Source organism: Antedon bifida, chromosome 5 (genome assembly GCF_963402885.1).
Source record: "Antedon bifida chromosome 5, ecAntBifi1.1, whole genome shotgun sequence".
NCBI classification, from domain to species: Eukaryota; Metazoa; Echinodermata; class Crinoidea; order Comatulida; family Antedonidae; genus Antedon; species Antedon bifida.
The window spans coordinates 7,967,376-7,991,748 of NC_136230.1; the positions used below are offsets into that span (position 1 = coordinate 7,967,376).

A 24,373-nucleotide genomic window follows, 5' to 3' on the forward strand; every position below is an offset into this window, starting at 1 on the left:
ATTAAGTATACTACCAATTACCATAATTGCAATAATTGGAAGAACTCTGTGAACGATTGACACAAGACTTTCTTAATTAATTTAATATTCGGCTGCACTTGAATGGAAAATATTATTACGTGGGCCCATTTATATCATTATTGTTTATTGAATATTAGCATCATCATTGTATCAAACCGTATTCTTTCGTTTTTGAACAAATCTTTTCTGTTCTAGTTTTGACTGCTCCACAATCTTCAGAGTTTAAGGTATAAATGTTGGGGAGAAAAAAACATAGTTGCAAGAAAACGGTATTTATAAATATATCTATTACATAATACTGTATTGTTTTAAGATATATTTGATTGGATATTTGTTATAATTGAATGTTTACATCATATTTATAGTTTATGCTGCATGATTTCATGGTTGTTGAATAACAACAATATAATGTGATCAAGGAACGAGTGCTCTGCTGATGTGGGGAAAGTATATAAATGGTTTGCGATTATAATAATATAAGGTAGTAATTAACATACAAATAAAGTTTTGAAGTTGGATACTAATTAAACCTGCAAACAATAGAGGGCAGACTTTCATTCCACTATTTCCCTGTTACAGATGGATAATTTGGCAAAAATGTGCACGCAGAGAGGGCGCAAGATGGATTTTAATGATGGTCAAGATACAGCATCAGGAGGTTTACATGATACTGTGTAACAAACGCATTTTATTTATGCAGTACCAAGTGTTGAAGAAACTGCGTTATAAAATGTATATTTTACTGTCCTGAAAATGATCGACTTTTTACAGAAAATTGAAAATAAAGTTCCACTTAAATATAAAACCTGCAAAACACACAACACATTTCTATTGGATAATTTATTTGTGTTCTTTGAATCTTCTAAGAGAAAGATAATAACAGTATTTTTTGTTAACAGTGTAAATTGATTGAGTGATTGAATATTGACTGAAATTTTCATAAATTCAGTATAATAGCTATGAAATGTATGTTGATTTTTTGTTAAATTACAAAATAGGACACTCCGATGAATACAAAGCAATAGAGCATAGCCAATACATGATGACAACTACGACTGCAAAATTTACGATTTTTGTAAGTCGGGCAAGAAATTACGAAAACTACAAAAACATTGTTTGTGATCTTGCATTGGTGTTCAATATGCTTTATTACTTTGTAGTCTTTGATGGTGTTGCAGTGCACTCAATAAGGGGGGATCAAAGTTATTCTACTGCAGTAACTATATTGTTTTACTGCAATAAAATATGGTTTTATAGTTTGTTGCAATGTAAAAGTCAGTCTTGCTAAATAATTGTAGAAAACAGGTTAAAATATAGCTGCAGTAGAATAACTTTGGCATGACCCCTAACCCATACCAATTCATTAAGTATTTTCAAATCTATAGTACAGTTCTGTTCTAAAATACTAACTTCAGTAATGGTTATATGGTCTGCCTAAACTACATAATTATACAAATCAGAACAACGATTTAAAATACACAAAAATAGATGAGATGACGGAGGCTCAAGATCTACCGCAGCATTTATCAAACGTACATATACCTGTAGTACTAGAATAATTAAATGTTACTACAGCACTATGAATTTGATAAACTTTCTATTTTCTTAGATTTGCATAAAATTGTATATTTTTTTCTTAATTGTAAAATAGGGAAAAGTTTGAACAAAATTATAAACTAAACAAAAATAGTTTAGTACACAAATTTGTATAGCACCATGATACAGTGGGTTTTTATATATGTAACTAACATATACAAATTCTCTAAAATATAACCATTTTTCTACAATGGTTTTAAAATCTAATTACAAAAAGTAATAATAACTGATAATGTATACAAAAAGTAGTAAATAAAATGTTCTGAAATGAGGTTCTTGCAGCATTTGTGTCCAGAAATTTGGAAATATTATTGTTCAAAATGTTTCCAATTTACAGTATAAAATTATTTATTGTACATGAAAACTTTCTTAAAATCTAAGCCAAGACTGAGTTTTCTCCTATTCTTCGCTTATCAACTGACCAAGGAGGACAGACAGCTCACTAAACTGAGATATTATTACCAAAATTATGACTTTACTTTATGCTAACACATGCAAGTAGGCCAAGGTTCAGCAAAGTATACAGCAACCACCTGCTCCTATGATACAAGCACTGCAGGCCTACTGTATGCTCAGTGACGTATCCAGGATGTAGAACTTAAACATACCTTAAACATTTTTATACATGACCCAACTTAGATATATGACACTCTTCTAGAGAAAAAGTAAAATCTGACTAAAAAACGACTTGTGTACATGCCACTTTGTGTTAACTAACACATGCAATATTGTCAACTGTTATCTGGGCTGTCTACATTAAGTTAACCATGCCAAAATACATTCAACATACGAAAGATATAATAATAAAAAATACTTTTGTTTAATGTATAGAAATATCAAACAGAATATATACATGTTAATTAATTTGAAACTTTTTAAAATTTTAGATTGTCATGGGTAAAAATATATGTATTATGTGAATATGTTATTAAATATGATTGAAATATAGGCACTAATTCTTGTTGCTAACTTAGGATTTTTAGAGAATAACCATGTTACAGCAGAAAATCTCAGATTATGTAACTAATGGACCCCGGCTGCATACTTTACATCTACTAATACGGTTAACTTGATTTATTTTTATGGTTTCCGAGCTTGGTTTAGTGAATTGTCCGTTACGATCAATAGTGGCCAGCCAAAAACTGTATGTTGTTGCATAGTAATTACATTTACCATCACCATGGCATTCAATAAAGGGAGATGGACGGAATTCTTCTAGGCAGGATCCAGGGGAAGCAAGAGATTGTCCTGAGCCTTCTGCTCCAGCACCAGTATGCTGCAAAATGAAAGAAAATTAAAAATTAGGTGTTACGAAACATTTTTCATAATTATTCAATGTTATTACAAAACTGTTTACAAAAACTATTATTAATACAACTACTACTTATGCAACAGCAATGGAAAAAACACAATTCAAAATAAAACAGTTGAAAGTTCTGATAGAATTGTTGTTTCCACGCATGGCTTGTGTACATGGTTAGCAATAAAACATTTTTTACCATAACAAAACTGTAACCAATCCAAAGTTCAGTCCAACCACTTGGACAGTCTGGTATAAGTATAGTTTGACTGTGAACTGCTAGTGTTTGAGCTGGGGCCTCACAGACGCTGCAACGACTAACAAACGGACGCATTTCATTGGATTTGATAGGTGCCATATCCATCGGCATTGGTTGATTCGTTGACAGCCAATAGGAGTAGTCATTACGGTTCGCAAAGTTACATGTGTTCTGAATGTTACAGAAGAGGAATGGCATGGTGCTAAATCTTCTTAAACATGACCCTGGTTGACCTGTATTTGCAAAAATGTAAACGAAAATATAGGTAATCAGATTCGCAAATTGAAAGATGAGATTTGGTATAGAATATTATTACATCGAGCATTACCTAAGTCTTGTCCGTGAGCTCTTTCATTTCCTTGGGCATACAGGAAACTATATCCATCCCACATCCTAGTGGTGCCGCCAGGACAATCAGGAACCTGTGTACTTTGACTATGTCTGGTTAAGTAGAATCCAGCAGGAGGTGCTTGTAATCCTTGAGCTCCTGCTGGCCCTGGCTGTCCTTTATATCCCAGAGGTCCTCTTTGTCCTCCTGGGCCTGTCAAACAAGATTATATAGGGTAAATTGGGAGTTATATCCTGTTTTATTAAAAATATATTGTCCCCTTAACAATTATTTATAACAATTTTGTTGACTATGACATTGTAATGCCACATAATAGTTATTCACACCATAAATTGGAGTGAAAAAAAAAATTTAACTGAGTTTCTGGGTTTTTTTTTTTGGTTTTTTTTTAATAAATCATTTTCTGCTTTTTTTCGGCAAAAGTTAAATGTTTTGGGGGACAAAATACATATTTAAAAGAAACAAAGTTGTACTAGTGAATCAAGACAGTAATAGCAACATTTACCTCGATCTCCCTTCCCGCCTTGGTCGCCCTTTGGTCCTGTTTGACCATTCAATCCACGTCGTCCATCTGGTCCACGTTCACCCTTTGATCCTGGAATGCCTGCAGCACCTGGTTGTCCAGGTTCACCATTTACACCTTGAAGTCCTATGACACCAGGCCTACCTTTGCTTCCTATAAGCCCTTGGGGACCTGATATATACAAGTGTAAAGAGAAATAATATAATAAAGGTAAACAATCATTCATTTATTAATTTCTTTTATTTCATATAGTACATCCATAAACAGTAACATACAATACAAAATACAAAATAAATCATCACAATCAAAACCTAGAATATTCATTTTCACCAAACGCTGTTGAAGGTTGGATTGTGGAAATAGAAATTGACTTAGACTATGGTTTAATTAATTTGCATGTGTTCTTGTAACTGCATACCAATGGAAATAAGCTAATAAGCTTTTTGGGCTATCCTGGAAAATCTTTTATAAATATATTTTATTTTTATTTTATATATATATTTGTAATGTCAGTAATTTATGTTATCACTTTGTATGTATTTTTTATGATGATTTTCCTAATAAATTCAAATCAAATCATACACTTACCTAGATTTCCTTTTTCCCCTTGATCACCCGGACGTCCAGACCTTCCAGGTTCACCTGGTGATCCTCTACTTCCTGGTTCTCCAGCCTCACCCTTAGCACATGGAAAAGCAGGACTTCCTGGGGGACCGTCTGCTCCACGATCACCCTTTGCTCCAAATGAACCAGGTATACCCTTTAAGAATGAAACAGAGTTGTTTGTTTGTCCAATAATCGACAAATATTGTTATGAACCTCTCGTATGAACCTCTATGTAGTTTGGTTCTCATCTAGGACCCAATGCAAGTAATTTGACCAATCACAAGTGATGGATTTTACAAACTGTCACTTGTCATTGGTCAACTCTCTTGCATTGATTTTACATCATGGACCTATTATAGGTTCATGCTTACATCATTGCCTTGTGCCCTAGTGGAACCCAAGCTTTAACCTCTTATTTTTTGTAGATTTTTCTGCCTACACCATCAAAACTTATGTGATATGTCCATATATGGACATGATGATGTCATAATATATGATATCTTTTTGACAAACTGGTACATACCGAATTACCCTTGGGGCCTCTTTCACCCTGAACTCCAAATCCAGGACGACCAACATCACCCTTTTGTCCAATTTCTCCTGGAATACCAATCAAGCCACTAGGACCTTGTACTCCAGGATTTCCTTAAGTGAAAACAAAAATATCATTAATTGTTTATATTATATTGGTCTAGCCGAAAAAAACCTTGGTACTGTTTAAGTTTAGTGCAAGCAAATATCGTTGAAGAGTGCAGAATCACTGTTTAAAGCTGTGTTCTTCTCAAATAAAAAACAATCCACAAGTTGGTCCAATACAAGGATCCAGCCAACACTTCTTCAGCTATACACTTAAAAGTGGATTACAAGGCCATTCAAAGAAATTGTACAAATGTAAAATTATCAACAAAATCCTTCAGAAGCAGTGTTTATGACAGCTGAAAGCATTTTACCTGAAGAAGTTTTTTTTTTGAATTTTGAAAAAAGGATGAGGGTCCTACCTCTGGACAAGATGGCCTTACTATCAAGTGTAAGTTATTAAACATACTAATCATTAATGAATTATCACATCCCAAAATTCATGTATTTCAAGAGCAACCTTGAAAAACATAAAGTAAATATCTTACCATCTGCACCAGTAGGACCACGTTCACCTTTATCACCCTTCTGTGCTGAGCATGGTAGGGCATTACGTCCAGGATTACCCTTCTCTCCACGTATGCCAAAAGTACCCGTTTGCCCTCTCGGTCCTTGTACACCTTTTCTTCCATCCAATCCTTTAGGTCCGACCTGTCCAGGTTCTCCATTGGCTCCTGGACTACCATTAACTCCAGGTTCTCCATCTCTTCCTGGCCGGCCTGATAATCCTCTTAGCCCCTTTTCACCTTTTTCACCATTTTCGCCATCATTACCCTGTGGGCCTCTATCTCCTTTAACACCAGATGGTCCAACAGAACCCATTGGTCCTTCACTACCTCTACTTCCTGGTATACCAGCCTCACCTTCATCACCGTTAGGTCCTGGGGAACCGATACGTCCTGGTGTACCTGAAATCAAATGGTATTTTACTTAATGTTTATCGAAAGGCAAATTACTTTCACAATGCTTGGGGTGGGCTTGATCTCAATGGAGATATTACAAATATAATAAGCAGAAAGCTAAATCAAAAGTTTAAGTAAAACAGCCAAAAAGAAAGTGCCAAACTTGTGGAAAACACTATCATTTGTAAGGGCTACTAATATCTATAATATAGAGAGATAATTTGAGTTCCAGTTAAAGGGAAGATGATTAATCCTGTACTACATCTACATTTCACAATTTGAAAAAAAAAATAGAATTATAAATGGGAATTAACCTACAAAATTGTTTCTTTACATACATGGTTTTCTGCTAGTGATGTCAACTTCTGTTATTAACAAACCAAGTTTAAATTAATCTATAATGAATTACTTAAACATGTTAAGAAAACAACAATACCATTGGATCCACGTGGTCCTCGATCTCCTTTTTGTCCTGGCCTTCCGATACCTGGTTCACCTTTCTCTCCTGATATACCTCGAGTTCCATTGAAACCATCAAATCCCTAAAGATTGATTATCAGGTATAAACTTATAAACAATTTATAAAAGCATATGGCCAAATCATAGAGGGAATTATACTTTTAAAAATGATCCAATTATTATAGAGAAAGAAATCCTGGGCATCAGCATCTATAGAAAAGTGTATAAATGTGTTTTGTTAACAAAAGGTAGAGAATGCATGGGCAATGCATATTTTCAACTTTAGTTAACCAAAAGATAGCTTAGTATTAATAATAGATTTATGCACTATCAGGATTTTTTTAATATCGCTCTAATTATCAAGAAACTTAGGTATGATTAATATCAGGTCTACATTTTTCATGAAAGCGAGAACACTGAAAAATCTTGCATAAAAGTTTATTTTTTTCCACATAGAAGATATCATACCTAGTTTAATTAATGTTCTATTGAAGTAAGATCTTACAAAATATATATGTATCAAAACCTGTAAAAAAAGCCACCACAGCATCACATAAAATCAGTCCTGCTTTCTTATAATGCTAGTACAGTAGTAGTGTGTAATGAAAAATAGGTTATTAAAAGCCCAGTTTACTTACCGATCTCCCTGAATTTCCTTTGGCTCCTGGCATACCAATCATGCCCTTTTCACCCTTAGCTCCTGAAAGACCTCGTTGGCCTGGCTCGCCATTCAAACCCCCAGGACCAGTATTACCCTTTTCTCCTGTAGTACCTGCCAATGATTTAAGTTTGATGATAGTTTTTTAAAAATTTAACTTGGGTGTGTAGTAAACTTACACTACATATACTCTGATGTCATCATACGACATGACATGCCTTTGTTGCTATTCCTTCCCAGATTTCTATACTGGCCATCATTCAATCAATCACTGTATTAGTATTACACTATTTCATGAAGAAAATAATTACAATGGATTTTTGGTTAAATTCAAGCAAATAACTTGATTAAAACTGCAAAATGGCCAATTCAAAGTCTGATTTTATTAATCTTTATTTTTCAAGTTTACATTCATACACTATTTCAGACAAATTATAATCTTAACTGCTTACCTCTCTCACCAGGAGCTCCACGTGAACCTCCTATACCTCCTAGACCATTCAATCCTGGTTGCCCCTTTTCTCCCACAGGACCAGGTAATCCAGTCTCTCCCAATGGTCCAGCTGGTCCATCACTTCCAGGTTCACCATCCTCTCCGTCTGGACCACGTTGACCATTTCTACCAGGATTACCTAAATCAAAACACAAATGAAATTTGAATATGAACTTCTTGATAATAGGAAGCTTGTTAGTTCATTATGCACATGCAGGAATATTGGGACCTCGCTTCTCGGTTCAAGACAGGTTTGATGGTTTCTAGGTCCAAGCAACAACACACCGTTGACCTAAGTTTGTCACAGTCTTTGAAAATCAAAACACCATTGAGGTAAGCACTAGCCAGTCTGAGTGGGGAAAGGAATGTTTGGTGAATAAGTGCGCTTTGCATCTCATCATCAAATTCTTGTGCATAAACCTAATTTGAGTATAGTACATGAGTTGGTCACATTTACGCATTAAGTTTATGCTGCATACGTTTCATTTATTATTATCTTTTAGGTTTGAACATTTTTCTATTATTATTATTTCTATTTGGAAGAGTAAAGTATTAGTAAATATTACTACCTGGAGCACCAGCTATTCCTCTTGGTCCCCTGTCTCCTTTTTCTCCTGGGCTCCCGTTAAATCCTGGTTTTCCCGGGATTCCAACAGATCCTTTGTTCCCTGGTTGTCCTGGTGATCCTGCTGGTCCATTATTTCCAGGCATGCCAATTCTACCAATCTCTCCTAAACAAAAGAAGACCAAAACGTTAATTACGATCATCATTAGAATCAGCATTTATTTTAAAACTAATATACAAAACTATTTTGTAATTTTGTGTATAATCAATGTGAACCAAAAAAGTAAACAAACAGTATTGATAAGCATTATTCCTGAGAGCATACAATGAAAATACAAACAAAAGACATTAAAGAGAAAAATTTATGTTACAAAATCAAATACAAACAGAATTACATTTCACTAGAAATTACAATCTACAATTGCAACATCTACATTTAAGTCGAGTCAAGTGGCCAAGCGGTTAAGGCAGGGGCTCAGCATACCATTGGCACAGGTTCAATGCACTCCTAGACCATTGTTCTGGTGGTAGAACAAGTCTTCTTTGATAAGGACTTGAAAACTGGAGGTCCAGTGTACACACCTGGCTTGTGTGCACTTTAAAGCACCCATTGATATCTTTCGGAAGAGTAGGGGGTTACCCAGGTGTACTGGATGGATGCTGTTTAATGCCAGCACTCAACACAAAGGGACCCTTAGGGGAGTAGAAAATTGTGGTATGTGTTGTCACACCACACACAATTCAGCCCAGTATGCTGCAAGTCGCAGGTTATTCTCCCATTTACATTTACCAGAAATTGCAAATTCAAAATACAGTAGTTCATTCATCAGATATTCTACAAGACCAATTTTTGAAATTTTAGATTAATTTAATTAAAATATACCCTTTTCTCCTGGTTGTCCATTGTTTCCTGGTATGCCAGAATTTCCTGGCTGTCCTTTTAGACCTGCTGGTCCAATTACACCCTTTTCACCTAAAAAAGCATAATAAATATATAAATAAAATATGTTTCTTACTAAAACTGTGAGATAAAGTTTGTGTTTTCATTCAAAGTCAAGGTTTTTTTTCCTTTGCTAATGATGAAAATTAAGCAGTGTAAATATCATGATTCTTTGATTGAACGAATTGTACAGCCTTAAGCCTACAGCCAAAATGATTTCCACAAAAAGTGTAAGCATAAGCAACTGAAGAAGGCCTAGCCTAGAAGTTGAAGATATTTTGCCTGCTGGCTAAAAACAATTGAATCCGATGATCCCCCTTGGCTACAGGCTTAAGTCTATTGCATTTTCAGTGTACAACAGACAATAGTATGGTAAATAATTTTAGTTTCTATAATTACCAAAGATTCAATTAATAAAACCATATTGTCATTACATTTTTTAAAGTAAAAAGTTTCCTTACCATCCTGACCAGGGAATCCCATAATACCTGGCCTTCCCTTTGTACCTTGCTGTCCTGGGAATCCATTATCACCTGGTTGACCATCTCTTCCTATTCCTCCCTTTTCACCCTTTTGACCTCTCCCCCCAGTAACACCAATTAGACCAGGCACACCAGCAATTCCTGTTCATAATTGCATAACATAGCAAGGTAAACATATAGTATTTATAAAGATATTGCCTGCTTAGAGGTATAATATAACATTTGAGATCTTCCAAAGGAACTCTTTTTTTTTTCAGTTATGTCTATGAATCTCATTTGTCTTTTAGCGAATTATCTTCCCATCAGCCAACAAAGTTTTTCTCAAAACCTGGATTGTAAATTTATATAATTGTTTTACTGATTCAGACGTTGTTAAACACTGAGACACCATATTAATTCATGTGAGGAAGTTGAGACATGTTTTTTCCTTCTTCACCTTGACCCAGTTTTAGTGGTTTCTAAGTCCAAGCGACGACCAGCAAAAGCTCCCTATTATGCCCTTGGAAACTTTCTGAGCAAAACCTGGCCTCCTCAATGACAACATTTAAATAAATAATACTACGAACCCTTATCGCCAGGGATTCCTCGTATTCCTGTCGGTCCCCGTTCACCTGGAATACTATCTCCTTGTGCGCCAGGTGAGCAAAAGCCATTCTCTCCTTTTTGACCTATAGAAAATAAAATTGAAGTATAAGAAATAAAAGATGATAATTTAAAAGAATGTATTAAGTATTGTGTTATCTACAATCCCTCTAATAACAAAATGTGGCACACGCAAGGGAAATCAGACATAAGTCGGAATTTTCAAAATTGAGATTTTCACAAATACTGAAACTACATAATGCAAGATTTAAAATTCTGAAAAAAATTATCTTGATATCATGTCTACTTCCAGACATATCACAGTCTAAAGTTTTGGCTGTTACAATCAGTGTTTTGAGAAAAAAAGTTAAAGTACTGTAACAGGAAATGACAAATACAAAAAAATAAACAGGGCATTCAAAAAATGCATTCTAATTGTTTTATTTCAATGAAACTTCGCACCTTTGTTAATTAACTATTGTTCTATTATTATGCTAACAACCCACTGGAACATTTTCAGTTTAAGCATAAAACATGGTAGGTTTTATGAAAATCATACATAATTTACATCATCTTTTTAACCAATATGTTACAATTTATTTATTCATTTGTCTCAAAATAGAAAAACACCAAGGAAATGTAAATAAATACTGTTTCAGCTATCATTTTCTGTAAAAATGAAAAAAAATGTAATTTTCAGCCTTTTATTGTTTTTGGCTGTCTCTACAAATCTACACATGCAACTTATATCCGATTTCGCTTGCATGTGCCACAAATACAGTATAACGTATATCCTCGGGTATCCTATTTCAGGTCTAATTCTACCATCTACTTTATGTGATTTCACAAACAGGCATATCCCCGAGAATAGTCCCAGTATTGACTTTTGATCTGGAATCGATGTAGCCAGTTTAGATGGGTTTTTACAAGAAATCCTTACAAATCATTTTGTTCACGAACCAGGCTTTCTCTGGGTATAATCTCACCCCTCAAAGTCAGCTTAATTTCATACTATGGTCTGCATTTTGAATCAGATACTAAATTGAAAGTCATATAAGCTAATTGTGATGGGCGGCTGATGAGGTCACTTAATTTTCCTTGTAGTACGCACTTTAAGAAGCATCTTTATAAACAACTAGCCAAGTATCGTAGCTGATTTCAACTACCAAAGCAAACTGAGGAGATGGAAATAGCTCGGACATTTGATTGGCAAGAAAGCAGCAAGACAACAGTAGGATTGCACTGACAGAAGCAGAGGCTAGAAAGTAGCAAGACAACACAGTAGGATTGCACTGACAGAAGCAGTGACAAGAAAGCAGCAAGACAACAGTAGGATTGCACTGACAGAAGCATTGGCAAGAAACCAGCAAGACAACAGTAGGATTGCACTGACAGAAGCAGTGGCAAGAAAGCAGCAGATGACAACAATAGGATTGCATTGACAGAAGCAGTGGCAAGAAAGTAGCAAGACAAAAGTAGGATTGCAGTGACAGAAGCAGTGGCAAGAAAGCAGCAAGACAACAGTAGGATTGCACTGACAGAAGCAGTGGCAAGAAAGTAGCAAGACAACAGTAGGATTGCACTGACAGAAGCATTGGCAAGAAACCAGCAGATGACAGTAGGATTGCACTGATAGAAGCAGTGGCAAGAAAGCAGCAAGACAACAGTAGGATTGCACTGACAGAAGCAGTGGCAAGAAACCAGCAGATGACAACAGTAGGATTGCACTGACAGAAGCAGTGGCTAGAAAGAAGCAAGACAACAGTAGGATTGCACTGACAGAAGCAGTGGCAAGAAAGCAGCAAGACAACAGTAGGATTGCACTGACAGAAGCAGTGGCAAGAAACCAGCAGATGACAGTAGGATTGCACTGACAGAAGCAGTGGCAAGAAAGCAGCAAGACAACAGTAGGATTGCACTGACAGAAGCAGTGGCAAGAAAGCAGCAGATGACAACAGTAGGATTGCACTGACAGAAGCAGTGGCAAGAAAGCAGCAAGACAACAGTAGGATTGCACTGACAGAAGCAGTGGCAAGAAAGCAGCAAGACAACAGTAGGATTGCACTGACAGAAGCAGTGGCAAGAAACCAGCAGATGACAACAGTAGGATTGCACTGACAGAAGCAGTGGCTAGAAAGTAGCAAGACAACAGTAGGATTGCACTGATAGAAGCAGTGGCAAGAAAGCAGCAAGACAACAGTAGGATTGCACTGACAGAAGCAGTGGCAAGAAACCAGCAGATGACAACTGTAGGATTGCACTGACAGAAGCAGTAAGACAACCGGAATTTGCAATAAGCTAAATATAGCTACATAAGTTTACCTTTAATTGATTCACCAGGTTGTCCATTCAAACCAGGTACTCCAGCCTCTCCAGGCGAGCCTTGATTACCTGCTAATCCTGGTGAGCCAGGAGGGCCTTGAAAGCCTTTTGGTCCCTCTGGTCCATTTAGACCTTCATTTCCTTTACCGCCCTAAATTAAGATATACAAATTAGATATGTATTATTTACTTAGAACTTAGAACTATCAATAGACATAACAATTGATTGTGTGACATATATATATAATATAATTGTTTTCTTTTGGTATACAGTAGACATGTGAAATAAATATCTTATGAATCCAACAATTATATGGGTTCTACTCAGATTTATTAGAAAACTAGATTTCTCAGTTTCTGTAGCAGATGAAGTGAATGAATAAAGGATACAATCAATGAACATGAATTTTATTTATATCCATTCATAGATCAATGGAAAGTTTATCTAAAAATCAGTATGGTACTGTTCTAGCAATCTTTCACTATATTACATGGACTCCATATGCAGTCAGGGGGAAAATTGCAAAATGCTTCCTACTTCTTTTTTTGTGGTTAAGTTATCAAATAGTGTATATTGTTTTGAAAACTCTATAACATGACCACAGTGCTGCGCCAGTTTGGCTGTTATGTCACGTACGGCGCTCCATATGAGCCCTCTCGTTGTTGTTGTTTTACATACGAATGTTTACTGTTTGCTTTGTTAATAAAGTTACATTATTGTTATACCTCAAGTATCGGTTATTCAGTTGTATTATCTGTGTGAGTATTGTCTATATTATTACCAAGTTGGCGTGGTGGCAGCGTCAGGAGACGAAAATCCTACGCAACACATTTTACTGCCCACAAGAATATCGACTTACCGTCTCCACAGGAGGCAGACCTAGGCCTAGCCTATAACTATAGTACTTATACTGCCGTTATCGCACATCCACAGGCGAGCAACTGACCGGCGCATACTGCCGTCGCTGTAATTCTCCGTTCGTCAATAGAGGAATAACGTTTTCATTCAGTACACTTTGTATAAACACCACAACAATGGCTGCATCCAATCGTGCCCCCAAGCAATGGTGCTTAGGTAAAAACGAAACAATAAACACATTTGAGAATTGGCGTCAAAACCTCATGTACACGTTAACATTAGACACTAAATTCGCCAATTTCCTGGTGGAAGGTTTCTCGTGGGGCAAGAAAACCAGAGCTTCCCCACTCCGAGGGTTCACGGATGACAATGGTTTTGAAGACAACGTAGCTAATGCTTTATCTGCACAACAGAAAGTAACCATGTTGGAACTAATGTTAGGTCAAATTGCTAACTATTGCCCTGTAATCTCAAGAAACACTATCGTAAAATCATCCACATCACTACCTTGCATCTGGCAGTGCATACGATTACATTACGGGTTCCAATCTAGTGGGGCTCATTTCTTAGAGTTTGCTAACATTAGTCTGGGCCCAGATGAACGCCCAGAGGATCTATACCAACGTTTGCTAGCTTTCATTGATGACAATCTTCTTCAAGCAGACAGTGTTATAACTCACCACAATCAACCTATTACGGAAGACGAAGAACTCACCCCTTCACTTGAAAACCTACTCACACTGACATGGCTACGCTTAGTTCACCCTTCACTTCCCCAACTCGTCAAACAGAGGTATGGCACAGAGCTTCGCTCACGTACACTGGCGTCCATCAAGCCTGAAATTTCACAAGCTATGACTTCCCTATTAGAAGAAATCAAAACTTCCGATGACACAAGAGTCATGCGTTCAGCGATTTTACCGTTTCAAAGACCAGCTTCTCTTCCTTCTCAACCACCGCGTTCCCGCTACCCACCTAAGACATTCAATACTCAGACATACAATAACAAACCAAATAAATGCTGCCCATTTTGTAAACAAGGTGGACGACCAGACCGCCACTTTCTCAGTGAGTGCAAGTTCCTTCCGGAACGCGACCGCCGCTACATGGCACGTGCCCGGGCCGCAAACATCTTCGACGATGACGACAGCTACTGCTATGAACAGGATTCCACCCGTGTCGAGGATCCCAACGACCCACCATCTGGTTCATCCTCAGCTCTTCGAATACAGGTACGTCAGTCGCCATATCTCGAAGCCTTTCACGGCTATAATACCGTACATATTACCATAGACAGCGGTGCTACTGGCAACATGATCCGTGAATCAACTGCACGTTTACTTGGCGTTCAGATTAAGCCCAGTAGTCAATCAGCACACCAAGCCGATGGATCTTCACAGTTACAGGTTATGGGCGAGACAAACGTCACCTTTACACGTGACAATAAAGACTTGACTTTCAATGGCCTCGTCGTTAAGGACCTCGACGTTGAGCTACTCGCTGGTACACCGTTCATGGAACAGAATGATATTTCTATCCGCCCCGCTAAGCGTCAAGTAGTTATGGCCGATGGCACAACATACATCTATGGCTCCTTGCCTACCACTTCGTCCGAACGCCACTCGATCAGACGCGCTCATGTTCTCCGTGCTCCTTCAACACGCACTGTGATATGGCCAGGTAGTTACATTGAACTTTCACTCCCAAATGACCTCACCGACATAGACACTGTTGCTATTGAACCTCGCATTGATGCACCAATCTCGAAAACATCTTTGCCATCTCATGTTTGGCCTGAACCACGTATCATATCGTGCGTTGCCGGACGAATTCGCATTCCTAACCTGTCAGACGAACCCAAAGTGCTTTCACGCCATGAACAGTTTTGCCAAGCTAGCCCTGTATTTACACCTAACCTACCTGACACTTCATCATCCCCGATTAAACCACCAAAGCTTAACACTACAACAGTTCACACTTGCTTCTCTGATAGCATTAAGCTGGATCCGGATAGCATTCTACCTCGCAACATACTCGAACAATTTACTAGCCTCCACAAGGAGTATGATGACATTTTCAACCCTTCCTTTAAAGGTTATAATGGTGCTGTAGGCCCGTTTGTTGCCACCGTAAATATGGGACCAGTCCAACCCCCACAACGCAAAGGTCGTCTTCCTCAGTATGCAAGAGACAAGCTCCTCGAACTACAACACAAATTCGACGAACTCGAAACACTTGGAGTTTTTGCCCGTCCAGAAGATGTTGGAGTTGCTGTAGAATATCTCAATCCGTCATTCCTCGTGAAGAAACCCAACGGCGGTTCCAGATTAGTGACATCCTTTGCCGATGTCGGCAGGTACAGCAAACCACAACCGTCACTCATGCCTGACGTCGACTCCACTCTTCTTAAAATCGGACAGTGGAAATACATTATAACAACGGATCTCACCAACGCTTTTTACCAAATTCCACTTTCAAAACCGTCCATGAAATATTGCGGAATCGTCACTCCATTTCACGGTGTCCGGGTATATACCCGTTGCGCAATGGGCATGCCGGGGTCAGAGACCGCATTGGAAGAACTTCTAAGCAGAGTAGTGGGTGATTTTTTAGAAGAAGGTTCAGCTACAAAACTCGCTGATGATCTTTACTGCGGCGGTAATACAGTTGAAGAGGTCTTGAACGTATGGAGAAGAATCCTTCATGCACTATCCAACTCAGGACTACATTTATCCGCTACCAAAACCGTTATCTGTCCTAAGACTACTAACATTCTTGGGTGGATATGGAGCCAAGGGACACTCCGAGCTAGCTCTCATCGCATTTCAACATTATCTAGCTGCCCGAGACCAGTCACCGTGACCGGATTACGATCGTTCATTGGCGCATTTAAGATGCTATCTCGCGTTCTCCCGCGATGTGCACCTATTTTGTCACCTCTTGAAGCTGCCGTCGCTGGACGACAATCCCAAGAGAAGATAGACTGGTCTGACGAATTGCTCGCTAGTTTCGCAAGTGCGCAATCTATCCTTAACTCACCGCACACGATTGCCATCCCACGAGCAAGTGACCAATTGTGGATTGTTACTGATGGTGCCGTCAAGAAATATGGCATAGCTTCCACCTTATATGTCTCCCGTGACAGCAAACCATTACTCGCTGGTTTTTATAGCGCTAAACTACGCGGACGACAAATGACCTGGTTACCATGTGAAGTCGAAGCTCTTTCAATTGCCGCATCCACAAAACACTTTAGTCCATTTATCATACAATCCGCACATCAGGCACACATTTTGACAGACAGTAAGCCGTGTGTCCAAGCCTACGAAAAGTTGTGCAGAGGTGAATTCTCTGTGAGTCCTCGGGTTTCAACCTTCTTATCCACTGTTAGCCGCTATCACGCATCTGTTCACCACCTCGCAGGTTCCGCAAATATGCCGTCTGACTTCGGGAGCAGGAACGCACAACCTTGTGACGCTCCTTCTTGCCAAATCTGCTCTTTTGTCCAACAAACCGAAGACTCTGTTGTTTTCCAAGTGAACATTAAAGACGTTATATCTGGCTCCACAAAGCTACCTTTCACTAGTCGTCCTGCTTGGCTGGCCATCCAGTCTGAATGTTCGGTCCTACGACGCACTCACGCTCACCTTTCTCAGGGTACTCGCCCCCACAAAAAAATCACAAACATTAAAGATGTCAAGCGCCTTCTACGGTTTTCTACCATAGCCAAGGATGGTCTTTTGGTCGTTCGTAGGGATGAGCCACTCGCACCCGTACGCGAATGTATTGTTGTTCCTCGTGATGTCCTCGAGGGCCTTCTCACAGCACTTCATCTGCGTTTTGACCACCCTTCGTGCCATCAGCTTAAAACGATCGTTCGCAGATATTTCTTCGCTCTCGACATGGATGCCTCTGTGGAGCGTATCTCAGCAAGATGTCACCACTGCGCTGCCCTTCGCTCTATTCCACATACCGTTATCCCGCAGTCCACCGGAGACCCACCCGATGCAGTTGGTACCACCTTCGCTGCTGATGTAATTAAGCGTGAACGACAACTTATTCTAGTGATGCGAGAGTGTGTAACATCATTTACAGTCGCGTGCATTATCGACAGCGAACGTCACGACAGTCTACGAGACGGTTTAATCCGCCTTTGTATTGAGCTCAGGCCTCTTGACGGCCCACACGCTGTAATTCGCACCGACCCTGCTCCTGGATTTGCTTCGTTGGTCAGCGATAAGTTGTTAGCGCACCACAGAATAATGATTGAGCTAGGAAGAACCAAAAACCCAAATAAGAACCCAATCGCCGAAAAGGCCGTACGTGAAGTGGAAGACGAACTTCTTACACAAGAACCCACTGGTGGATTAGTCACCCCAACTATGCTCAAAATTACTATGGCTTGCTTAAACTCTCGACTACGCTCATGTGGTCTCTCTTCTAGGGAGATGTGGACACAACGCGACCAATTTACTAACGACCAAATTCCTCTGTCTGACAGTCAATTAATTATCTCACAGCACAAACGTCGTTTAGCCAATCATGCACATAGTGAAAGATCAAAGGCTCCAACGGGCCGTTTTCCAGCAAGCTCCGATATTGATGTTGGTGATCTTGTGTATGTCTTAGCCGATCGCAACAAGTCAAAGGCCCGTCATCGTTATCTCGTAACGTCGGTTGATAACACTTGGTGCAATATCCGCAAATTTATCGGTTCTCAGTTACGTAGTACGGCGTACCAAGTCAAGCGTACTGAATGCTACAAGGTTCCCTCGTCACCATCTCCTCGATCGCAACATTATTACCAAGAGGACTCGAACAGCGATGACGATTATCAAATTCCTGAGCCACCGCGTACAAACATACCTATTGAGCTGTCAACCCCAGCCGATCACGCTTACCAGGTTGATCCATTGCCTACCGGTACCGACTCAGAGTTCTTAACTCCTGCTGCTTCTGATGATGTCCGCCCTCTCACTGACCTTCATAAAGTCGTTATTCCACCACCAGTGATAGAACCCAGACGATCTACTCGCAGTCATCGCTTACCCACTCATCTTAACGATTTTGTACTTGACAAGTGACTTCTGATAAGTATTGTGGGGCAGAATAATCCCCAAGCTGGAGGGCAGTCTACCCGATGAAAGCTCGTTTTTCAATTTTTTATATATGATTCACAGTTTGTCCCGATTTGCCGTTTTTGTTGTTGACTTTGTTTTTTTTTTGAGAAAAGGAAAAAAGATAGTCACGCCAGTTTGGCTGTTATGTCACGTACGGCGCTCCATATGAGCCCTCTCGTTGTTGTTGTTTTACATACGAATGTTTACTGTTTGCTTTGTTAATAAAGTTACATTATTGTTATACCTCAAGTATCGGTTATTCAGTTGTATTATCTGTGTGAGTATTGTCTATATTATTACCAAGTTGGCGCTGATTTTGCCATTTTTCGCTAACAGAACCATGAAACCAACCGGATCATATCATGCAGTATACAAAGAAGAATGCACCTCAAATAATATTATGTTTAAAAAAAATTGTGCTACTTACACAGTGTATCATATTCACAGTTACTAAATACTGATATTAATATTCATTTTTTGTGAAATTTTGATACATTTTAAAGATATTTTAATTATTCTAAACTCATTCATTTTTTGTATATTTTGCCCATTTGGTTGTTGTGCCACACCTATTGGCCGCTTTTGCCAATCCTTCCTTGGTGCAATAACATTCTTAAAATAAATTTTTATGAAATAAATAACAAACACAACCTAAAACTGACTTATTTATATGATGTCTAATATCGAATGAATGAATGATAATGTACCTTTTCTCCTTTAACTCCATCTTTGCCAATACCACCATCATTTCCCCTAGGTCCTTGAGCACCAGGTAACCCTCTACTACCTTGTGGGCCAGGTTCACCTTTACGGCCTACATCTCCCATTGTAGAGTCACCAGGCGCGCCACGTGGACCCCGAACTCCTGCTGGGCCTGGTATACCAATGTCTCCTTTAACACCTAATTTTCCCTTCATACCTACAGATACAATTACTTTTTTTAAATGGGGGGTGAGGGGTTGACACATTTGTTATAAATATAAAATTTGAGGTATGCCATGGTACAGCTAACAAAATAGAAAAAAAAAGGACTGTGTAATCTATTTTATTGGAAAATTCCACCAATTGTCTAAGATTCATCTTTTTTTTCCTTATATTTAAGCGGGTTCAAGTTTCAAGTCTCAAGTACTTTCAAGTTTATTGTTTCACACAATACAATACAATTTGATAATATAGAAACATAAATTAATAAATACAATTGTGTGAGGAGGACGCATTAAGCCAAGGCTTTAAGTTTGGTCCTCCAGATAAGTAAATATATATTTAATCATTTAATTTAAGTGAGAGAACAAAAAACACTTCTTTCTTTCGTCAAATTGACAAATAAAATTAAACAAAAAGGCAAAAAAAAAAAAAAAAAAACAGTCTTAAGGCAATTGTGAATTACTAATGTTCTAAATAGTTTGAAATAAGTATTTGTTTGTATTTTGTTTTAAATGAATTTATGATGGGTATTGCTTAGATTGAGCTGTAAGTTGTTCCATATAAACAGTATTAGAGTAATCTACTCTAAAATTATATATAAAAGTCTTGAGGTTTTCTGGCAATAAATGTTGAAGTACGAAATATTTCTATCATTATTTACCAAAAGAACATCCCAATACTTGAAGATATAATGTCCACCTGAAAAAATTATTTTGTTAATCTTTGTGGATATGCCAATTTAATGTCACATAATAATTATTCACTTGACCAAAAATTGTATTAGTAAAAATATTATTTACCTGAAAAAATGAAAAAACAATAGTCAAATTGGCTGTCAGCCAATGATTTTTTGGTTGGTTGTTTTGTTTTTCGGTCTTTTTTTTGCAGAAGTGATTAGCTTTATTAAAATTACAAAATGCCCCATTCAATGAACTGATTTTATTAAGCTTTATTTTTGTTGGGGGATATTACATCTTTAATGGTGAATTAAACACAACAACAACAAGCAGTCCAGCTTAAGGAAACAATACATCAATGTCACTCATTGAAATTATCAATGCATTAAAACATTGAAACTTCCTCTCAATAGGTGTCCCAAAGGTAAAGTTCTACTGTATACAAATAATGAATGTTTATGAGTTTGATAAGTCAGTCCTGTGAATTGAAAATAGAGCAGTCAATTCTTCATCGAACAAAATATTCTCTCCATTTAACAAATTCAAAACATTCATTATTTGTTTTAAAACATACTTACTTTTATTCAATTTATCTATGGTAAATCATTGACGAATGCTAGGCCAGGAAGCTAGGCCATTAAAAAAGGCAGTGCTCCAACTTTAGATGCGGAGTAGAACATACAACATGCACAACAAGTTGTTTTTTGAAAGTGATCAGTCAACAACATCGCATGGCAACTCTAAAGGTAGAGTTTTTCTGCTACCCATATATGGACACGATGATGTCATATTACTACCATATTTGGGCACAACACAGTGTAGAATAGAGCTTTAAAGCAATAAGCAAAAAAAAAGGAAGGCTTACCTTGCACACCTCTGTTACCCTTTTCACCCTTTCTACCAGGATCACCTACTTCACCCTTCACTCCAGGAGAACAGCCTTTTACTTCTACTCGTTCTCCACGAAAACCTATATAAGGAGAACACATAAAACTGTAACTCAAAAGCTCTTAAAACGTGTGATGGATCAAAATGATGGCAAGTTACATAATCTATTTTAATGGGGAAACTTGGTTGGTTGCAATACAGGTACTTGGCTTGTTGTACTACATGTACTTGGTTGGTTGTACTACAGTTGACTTGTTGTAATTTCATTACTGAGCAAAACAAAAATTACCTTTTGAACCCTTCTCTCCAATAGAACCTTTAAGTCCTCGCAGTCCCTGGTCTCCTTTGTCTCCAATTCCTTTTTCTCCTCTTAAGCCAGCAGGACCTTGGATTCCTCTTTCACCTGGTGCTCCAGTGCTTCCTGGTTGACCTTTTTCTCCTTTTGGTCCAGGAGGACCCTTTAATCAAACAAAAAGGAATTAAATAAATTGTGTCTTTTTTAATTTTGATGTAAATTTCCTACTCTGAATCTCTGAAAAACCAACGACACAATATGAATAGATCTCCAGGACCGCTGGACATTTCTATCTAGAGGACACCCTATTAAGGGGAAACTTTCCTGTTCAGGAGTCAATATATGTTTGTTGAGTGTCCTCTTAATAGGGATTCTATGGTAACCACTCCCATAACCTTAATAGTACACATACGTCGAAAATTTCACTTTGTGTAAAGGGGGCTCAGGTCTCTCTTTAAGCTTAATTGTTCAAAGCTCCTATCTAAAGATTTATATTATAGCTATACTTGATTTGAATGGAGCGGTTAATGCAGGCACCGCAAATGACAGAAAATCAAGGCTGTCTTTCACCATAATTGTGGAGGTCACTCCGGCTTGTGTGCAGTTTAATGAACCTGGTGCATCTTTTGGAAGAGTAGGGTTTTACCCCAGTGTACTGGTCTATCTCAACCCCTGGTAGACTCTGAACTGTGGCTGTTGTGGGTTTGTTGATTCAAATTTCTTTAATTGGGTATGAATAATGGGAAAAAAAACAAGAAACATGCTGTCTTATGGTAATTACTTGTGTGAGGAATATCTTACATTTTTAAGGTTGCTAGGTTGTGCTTGTCCTGGCAATCCCCGTTCACCCTTTTTGCCTGTTTCTCCTGTACCTCCTTTCGTTCCCTTTTCTCCCAAAATGCCGTAACCTCCCACTGGTCCTGTTTCTCCCTTGATACCTTGTGGTCCATCATTTCCTTTGCTACCTGTCTCACCCTAGCATAAACAACAAAAAAGAATAATATTTTAGTCCTATGGTATGTATGTATATAAAATCCGATCATTATTTCGATTAAATCAGCATTCAAAATTACAGATATGTGAAGGGATTGCAACAAATTGTTGGTATGAACATGTGAAATCGTTTCATGTTACAACGATGTAAAATCTCAGGAACAAGTCGGTAACCTTTAGAAGCATGTAAAGATTACGTAATGCAAAATGGTATCTATATAACAATTACATTACAAAATACTATGACAAAGTTAAAGCGTAACTTGGAAAGAATATTACAGAAGATATCCATGTAACAATTTGTGACATCTTCTTATATTTGTGTTGTAAGGACTCTTTACTACCTTAACTCCTGATGACCCTTTTTGACCAAGACGACCAGTATTCCCTCTTGGACCTCGGTTTCCAAGTTCACCTTTCTGTCCTGGATCTCCAACTGGCCCACTACTTCCTGGTGTTCCTGGTTCTCCCCTCGGACCATCATTTCCTGGTCTGCATGTACCACAAGGCTCTCCCTTAGATCCTAAAATTATAATTTTAATTAACAATTCTAACACATCATATTCCACATCAAATTTATCCAATAGTAATATAAGAAAGTAGCAGTTCAAATTTAAGTTAAAAACAATTACACCTTTTCAACATATTTACATAGACTTGTATAAAAATTGTTCTGTACTTATAACATACGTTGTTATGTTGTAGTGTTCAATACAAATGAAAATTTTTCCTGTTATTCTTGTAAGCATTAGTGCTAGGTGTTTAAAACAAACATACCTGGATAACCGAGATCCCCAATCACACCTTTTCGTCCTATATCACCAGGTTCACCTTGTGGACCGGGTTCTCCTCTATCTCCTTTAGGTCCAAGAGCTCCTGTGTAGTCACCCGACTCACCCTTAGGGCCTAAGAATATTTCATCAAAATTTATTTTGAATAAGATTAACTCATTTTGTTTAATAATAGGTATGATATATTTTGGAGGATTTATAGTCTGCATAAAATACAAACAGTTGATTTTCGGTACTGTATCTATAATTCATACATATTTTATGATACATAATTTATGTTGGTTACATTTCATTTTGATATGAAAACACCTACCAGTGTCTCCTTTATACCCTCGAACTCCTCTTGACCCTGGTGATCCAATTGGGCCTTGAGCTCCATCCATTCCTTTATCACCCTTAATTGAAGTGCCGGGAGTTCCCTGTTCACCTCTATTTCCTACAAATCCCTTTTCTCCAGGTTGTCCAGGCATGCCATCCATTCCACTGAGACCTAGTTAAAATGAACAAATATTAATAGCCTGTCCCAATAAGCACCTGTGAATGGAAACACATTCCGAATTTGCTTACCCATGTGTACTGGACATACAGTCCCCTGGCAAAAAGATTTGGATAAGAGGCTACATTACAGGAACATTTACACTTAAATTATATAGAAATCTTCTTACTCACCTGGTATACCTGGTTCACCTTTCTCTCCATTACCTAGTCGTCCTGGTTCACCCTTCTCTCCTTGATACCCTTGAGGACCAGGATTTCCAGTTCGTCCGGAAGAACCTTCAAATTTAAATAATTATTAATAGATTTAATGAGTAATACATAAATAGTCTTCGGAAAGACACTAATGCTCAAATCTCACATGGGCATACAGAACTCAAATGAAAATTGTATGTATATAGCGTATTCTACAATGTCATCTCAATCTAAACATAGATGTTACACTTTTTAAGTACATGCTTCTCCTATAATGGTCATGTCATGTCGGTGCTGCCAACTACAGCACTAGTTCATCTGTCAACAACAGTGGCTATGTGAGCTATACACCGGGATAACCTCTACTCATCTCAAAAGATGTACTAGCTACTTTAAGGTGCAAATGACCATTTTGTGTACACTGGTTCTATAATTCTATAGTCC

General features: G+C 38.0%; 1 protein-coding gene across 2 annotated transcripts in view; it reads right to left on the reverse strand.

Moving 5' to 3' along the window:
* Nucleotides 1–852: 852 nt before the first annotated feature.
* Nucleotides 853–24,373, reverse strand: part of LOC144843137 (uncharacterized) — a 49,909-nt gene continuing 26,388 nt past the window's right edge. The window contains exons 15-38 of one of the 2 annotated variants that reach the window (XR_013612229.1): nt 23,909–24,013; nt 23,553–23,729; nt 23,226–23,354; nt 22,793–22,971; nt 22,257–22,430; nt 21,450–21,618; nt 21,138–21,242; nt 19,379–19,590; nt 12,694–12,844; nt 10,356–10,457; nt 9,769–9,930; nt 9,251–9,340; nt 8,372–8,533; nt 7,762–7,941; nt 7,290–7,423; nt 6,629–6,734; nt 5,779–6,198; nt 5,178–5,299; nt 4,637–4,808; nt 4,031–4,219; nt 3,505–3,717; nt 3,117–3,409; nt 2,050–2,893; nt 853–2,013 (exon numbers count right to left, since the gene is read on the reverse strand). Coding sequence is in view for 1 of the 2 variants with exons in the window: in XM_078699862.1 (XP_078555988.1) it covers nt 2,633–2,893; nt 3,117–3,409; nt 3,505–3,717; nt 4,031–4,219; nt 4,637–4,808; nt 5,178–5,299; nt 5,779–6,198; nt 6,629–6,734; nt 7,290–7,423; nt 7,762–7,941; nt 8,372–8,533; nt 9,251–9,340; nt 9,769–9,930; nt 10,356–10,457; nt 12,694–12,844; nt 19,379–19,590; nt 21,138–21,242; nt 21,450–21,618; nt 22,257–22,430; nt 22,793–22,971; nt 23,226–23,354; nt 23,553–23,729; nt 23,909–24,013 (4,007 nt within the window). In the remaining variant the exon portion in view is untranslated. Of the gene's footprint in view, nt 2,894–3,116; nt 3,410–3,504; nt 3,718–4,030; nt 4,220–4,636; nt 4,809–5,177; nt 5,300–5,778; nt 6,199–6,628; nt 6,735–7,289; nt 7,424–7,761; nt 7,942–8,371; nt 8,534–9,250; nt 9,341–9,768; nt 9,931–10,355; nt 10,458–12,693; nt 12,845–19,378; nt 19,591–21,137; nt 21,243–21,449; nt 21,619–22,256; nt 22,431–22,792; nt 22,972–23,225; nt 23,355–23,552; nt 23,730–23,908; nt 24,014–24,373 lie in introns of both variants that reach the window. The other variant, XM_078699862.1, reaches the window with a different exon arrangement.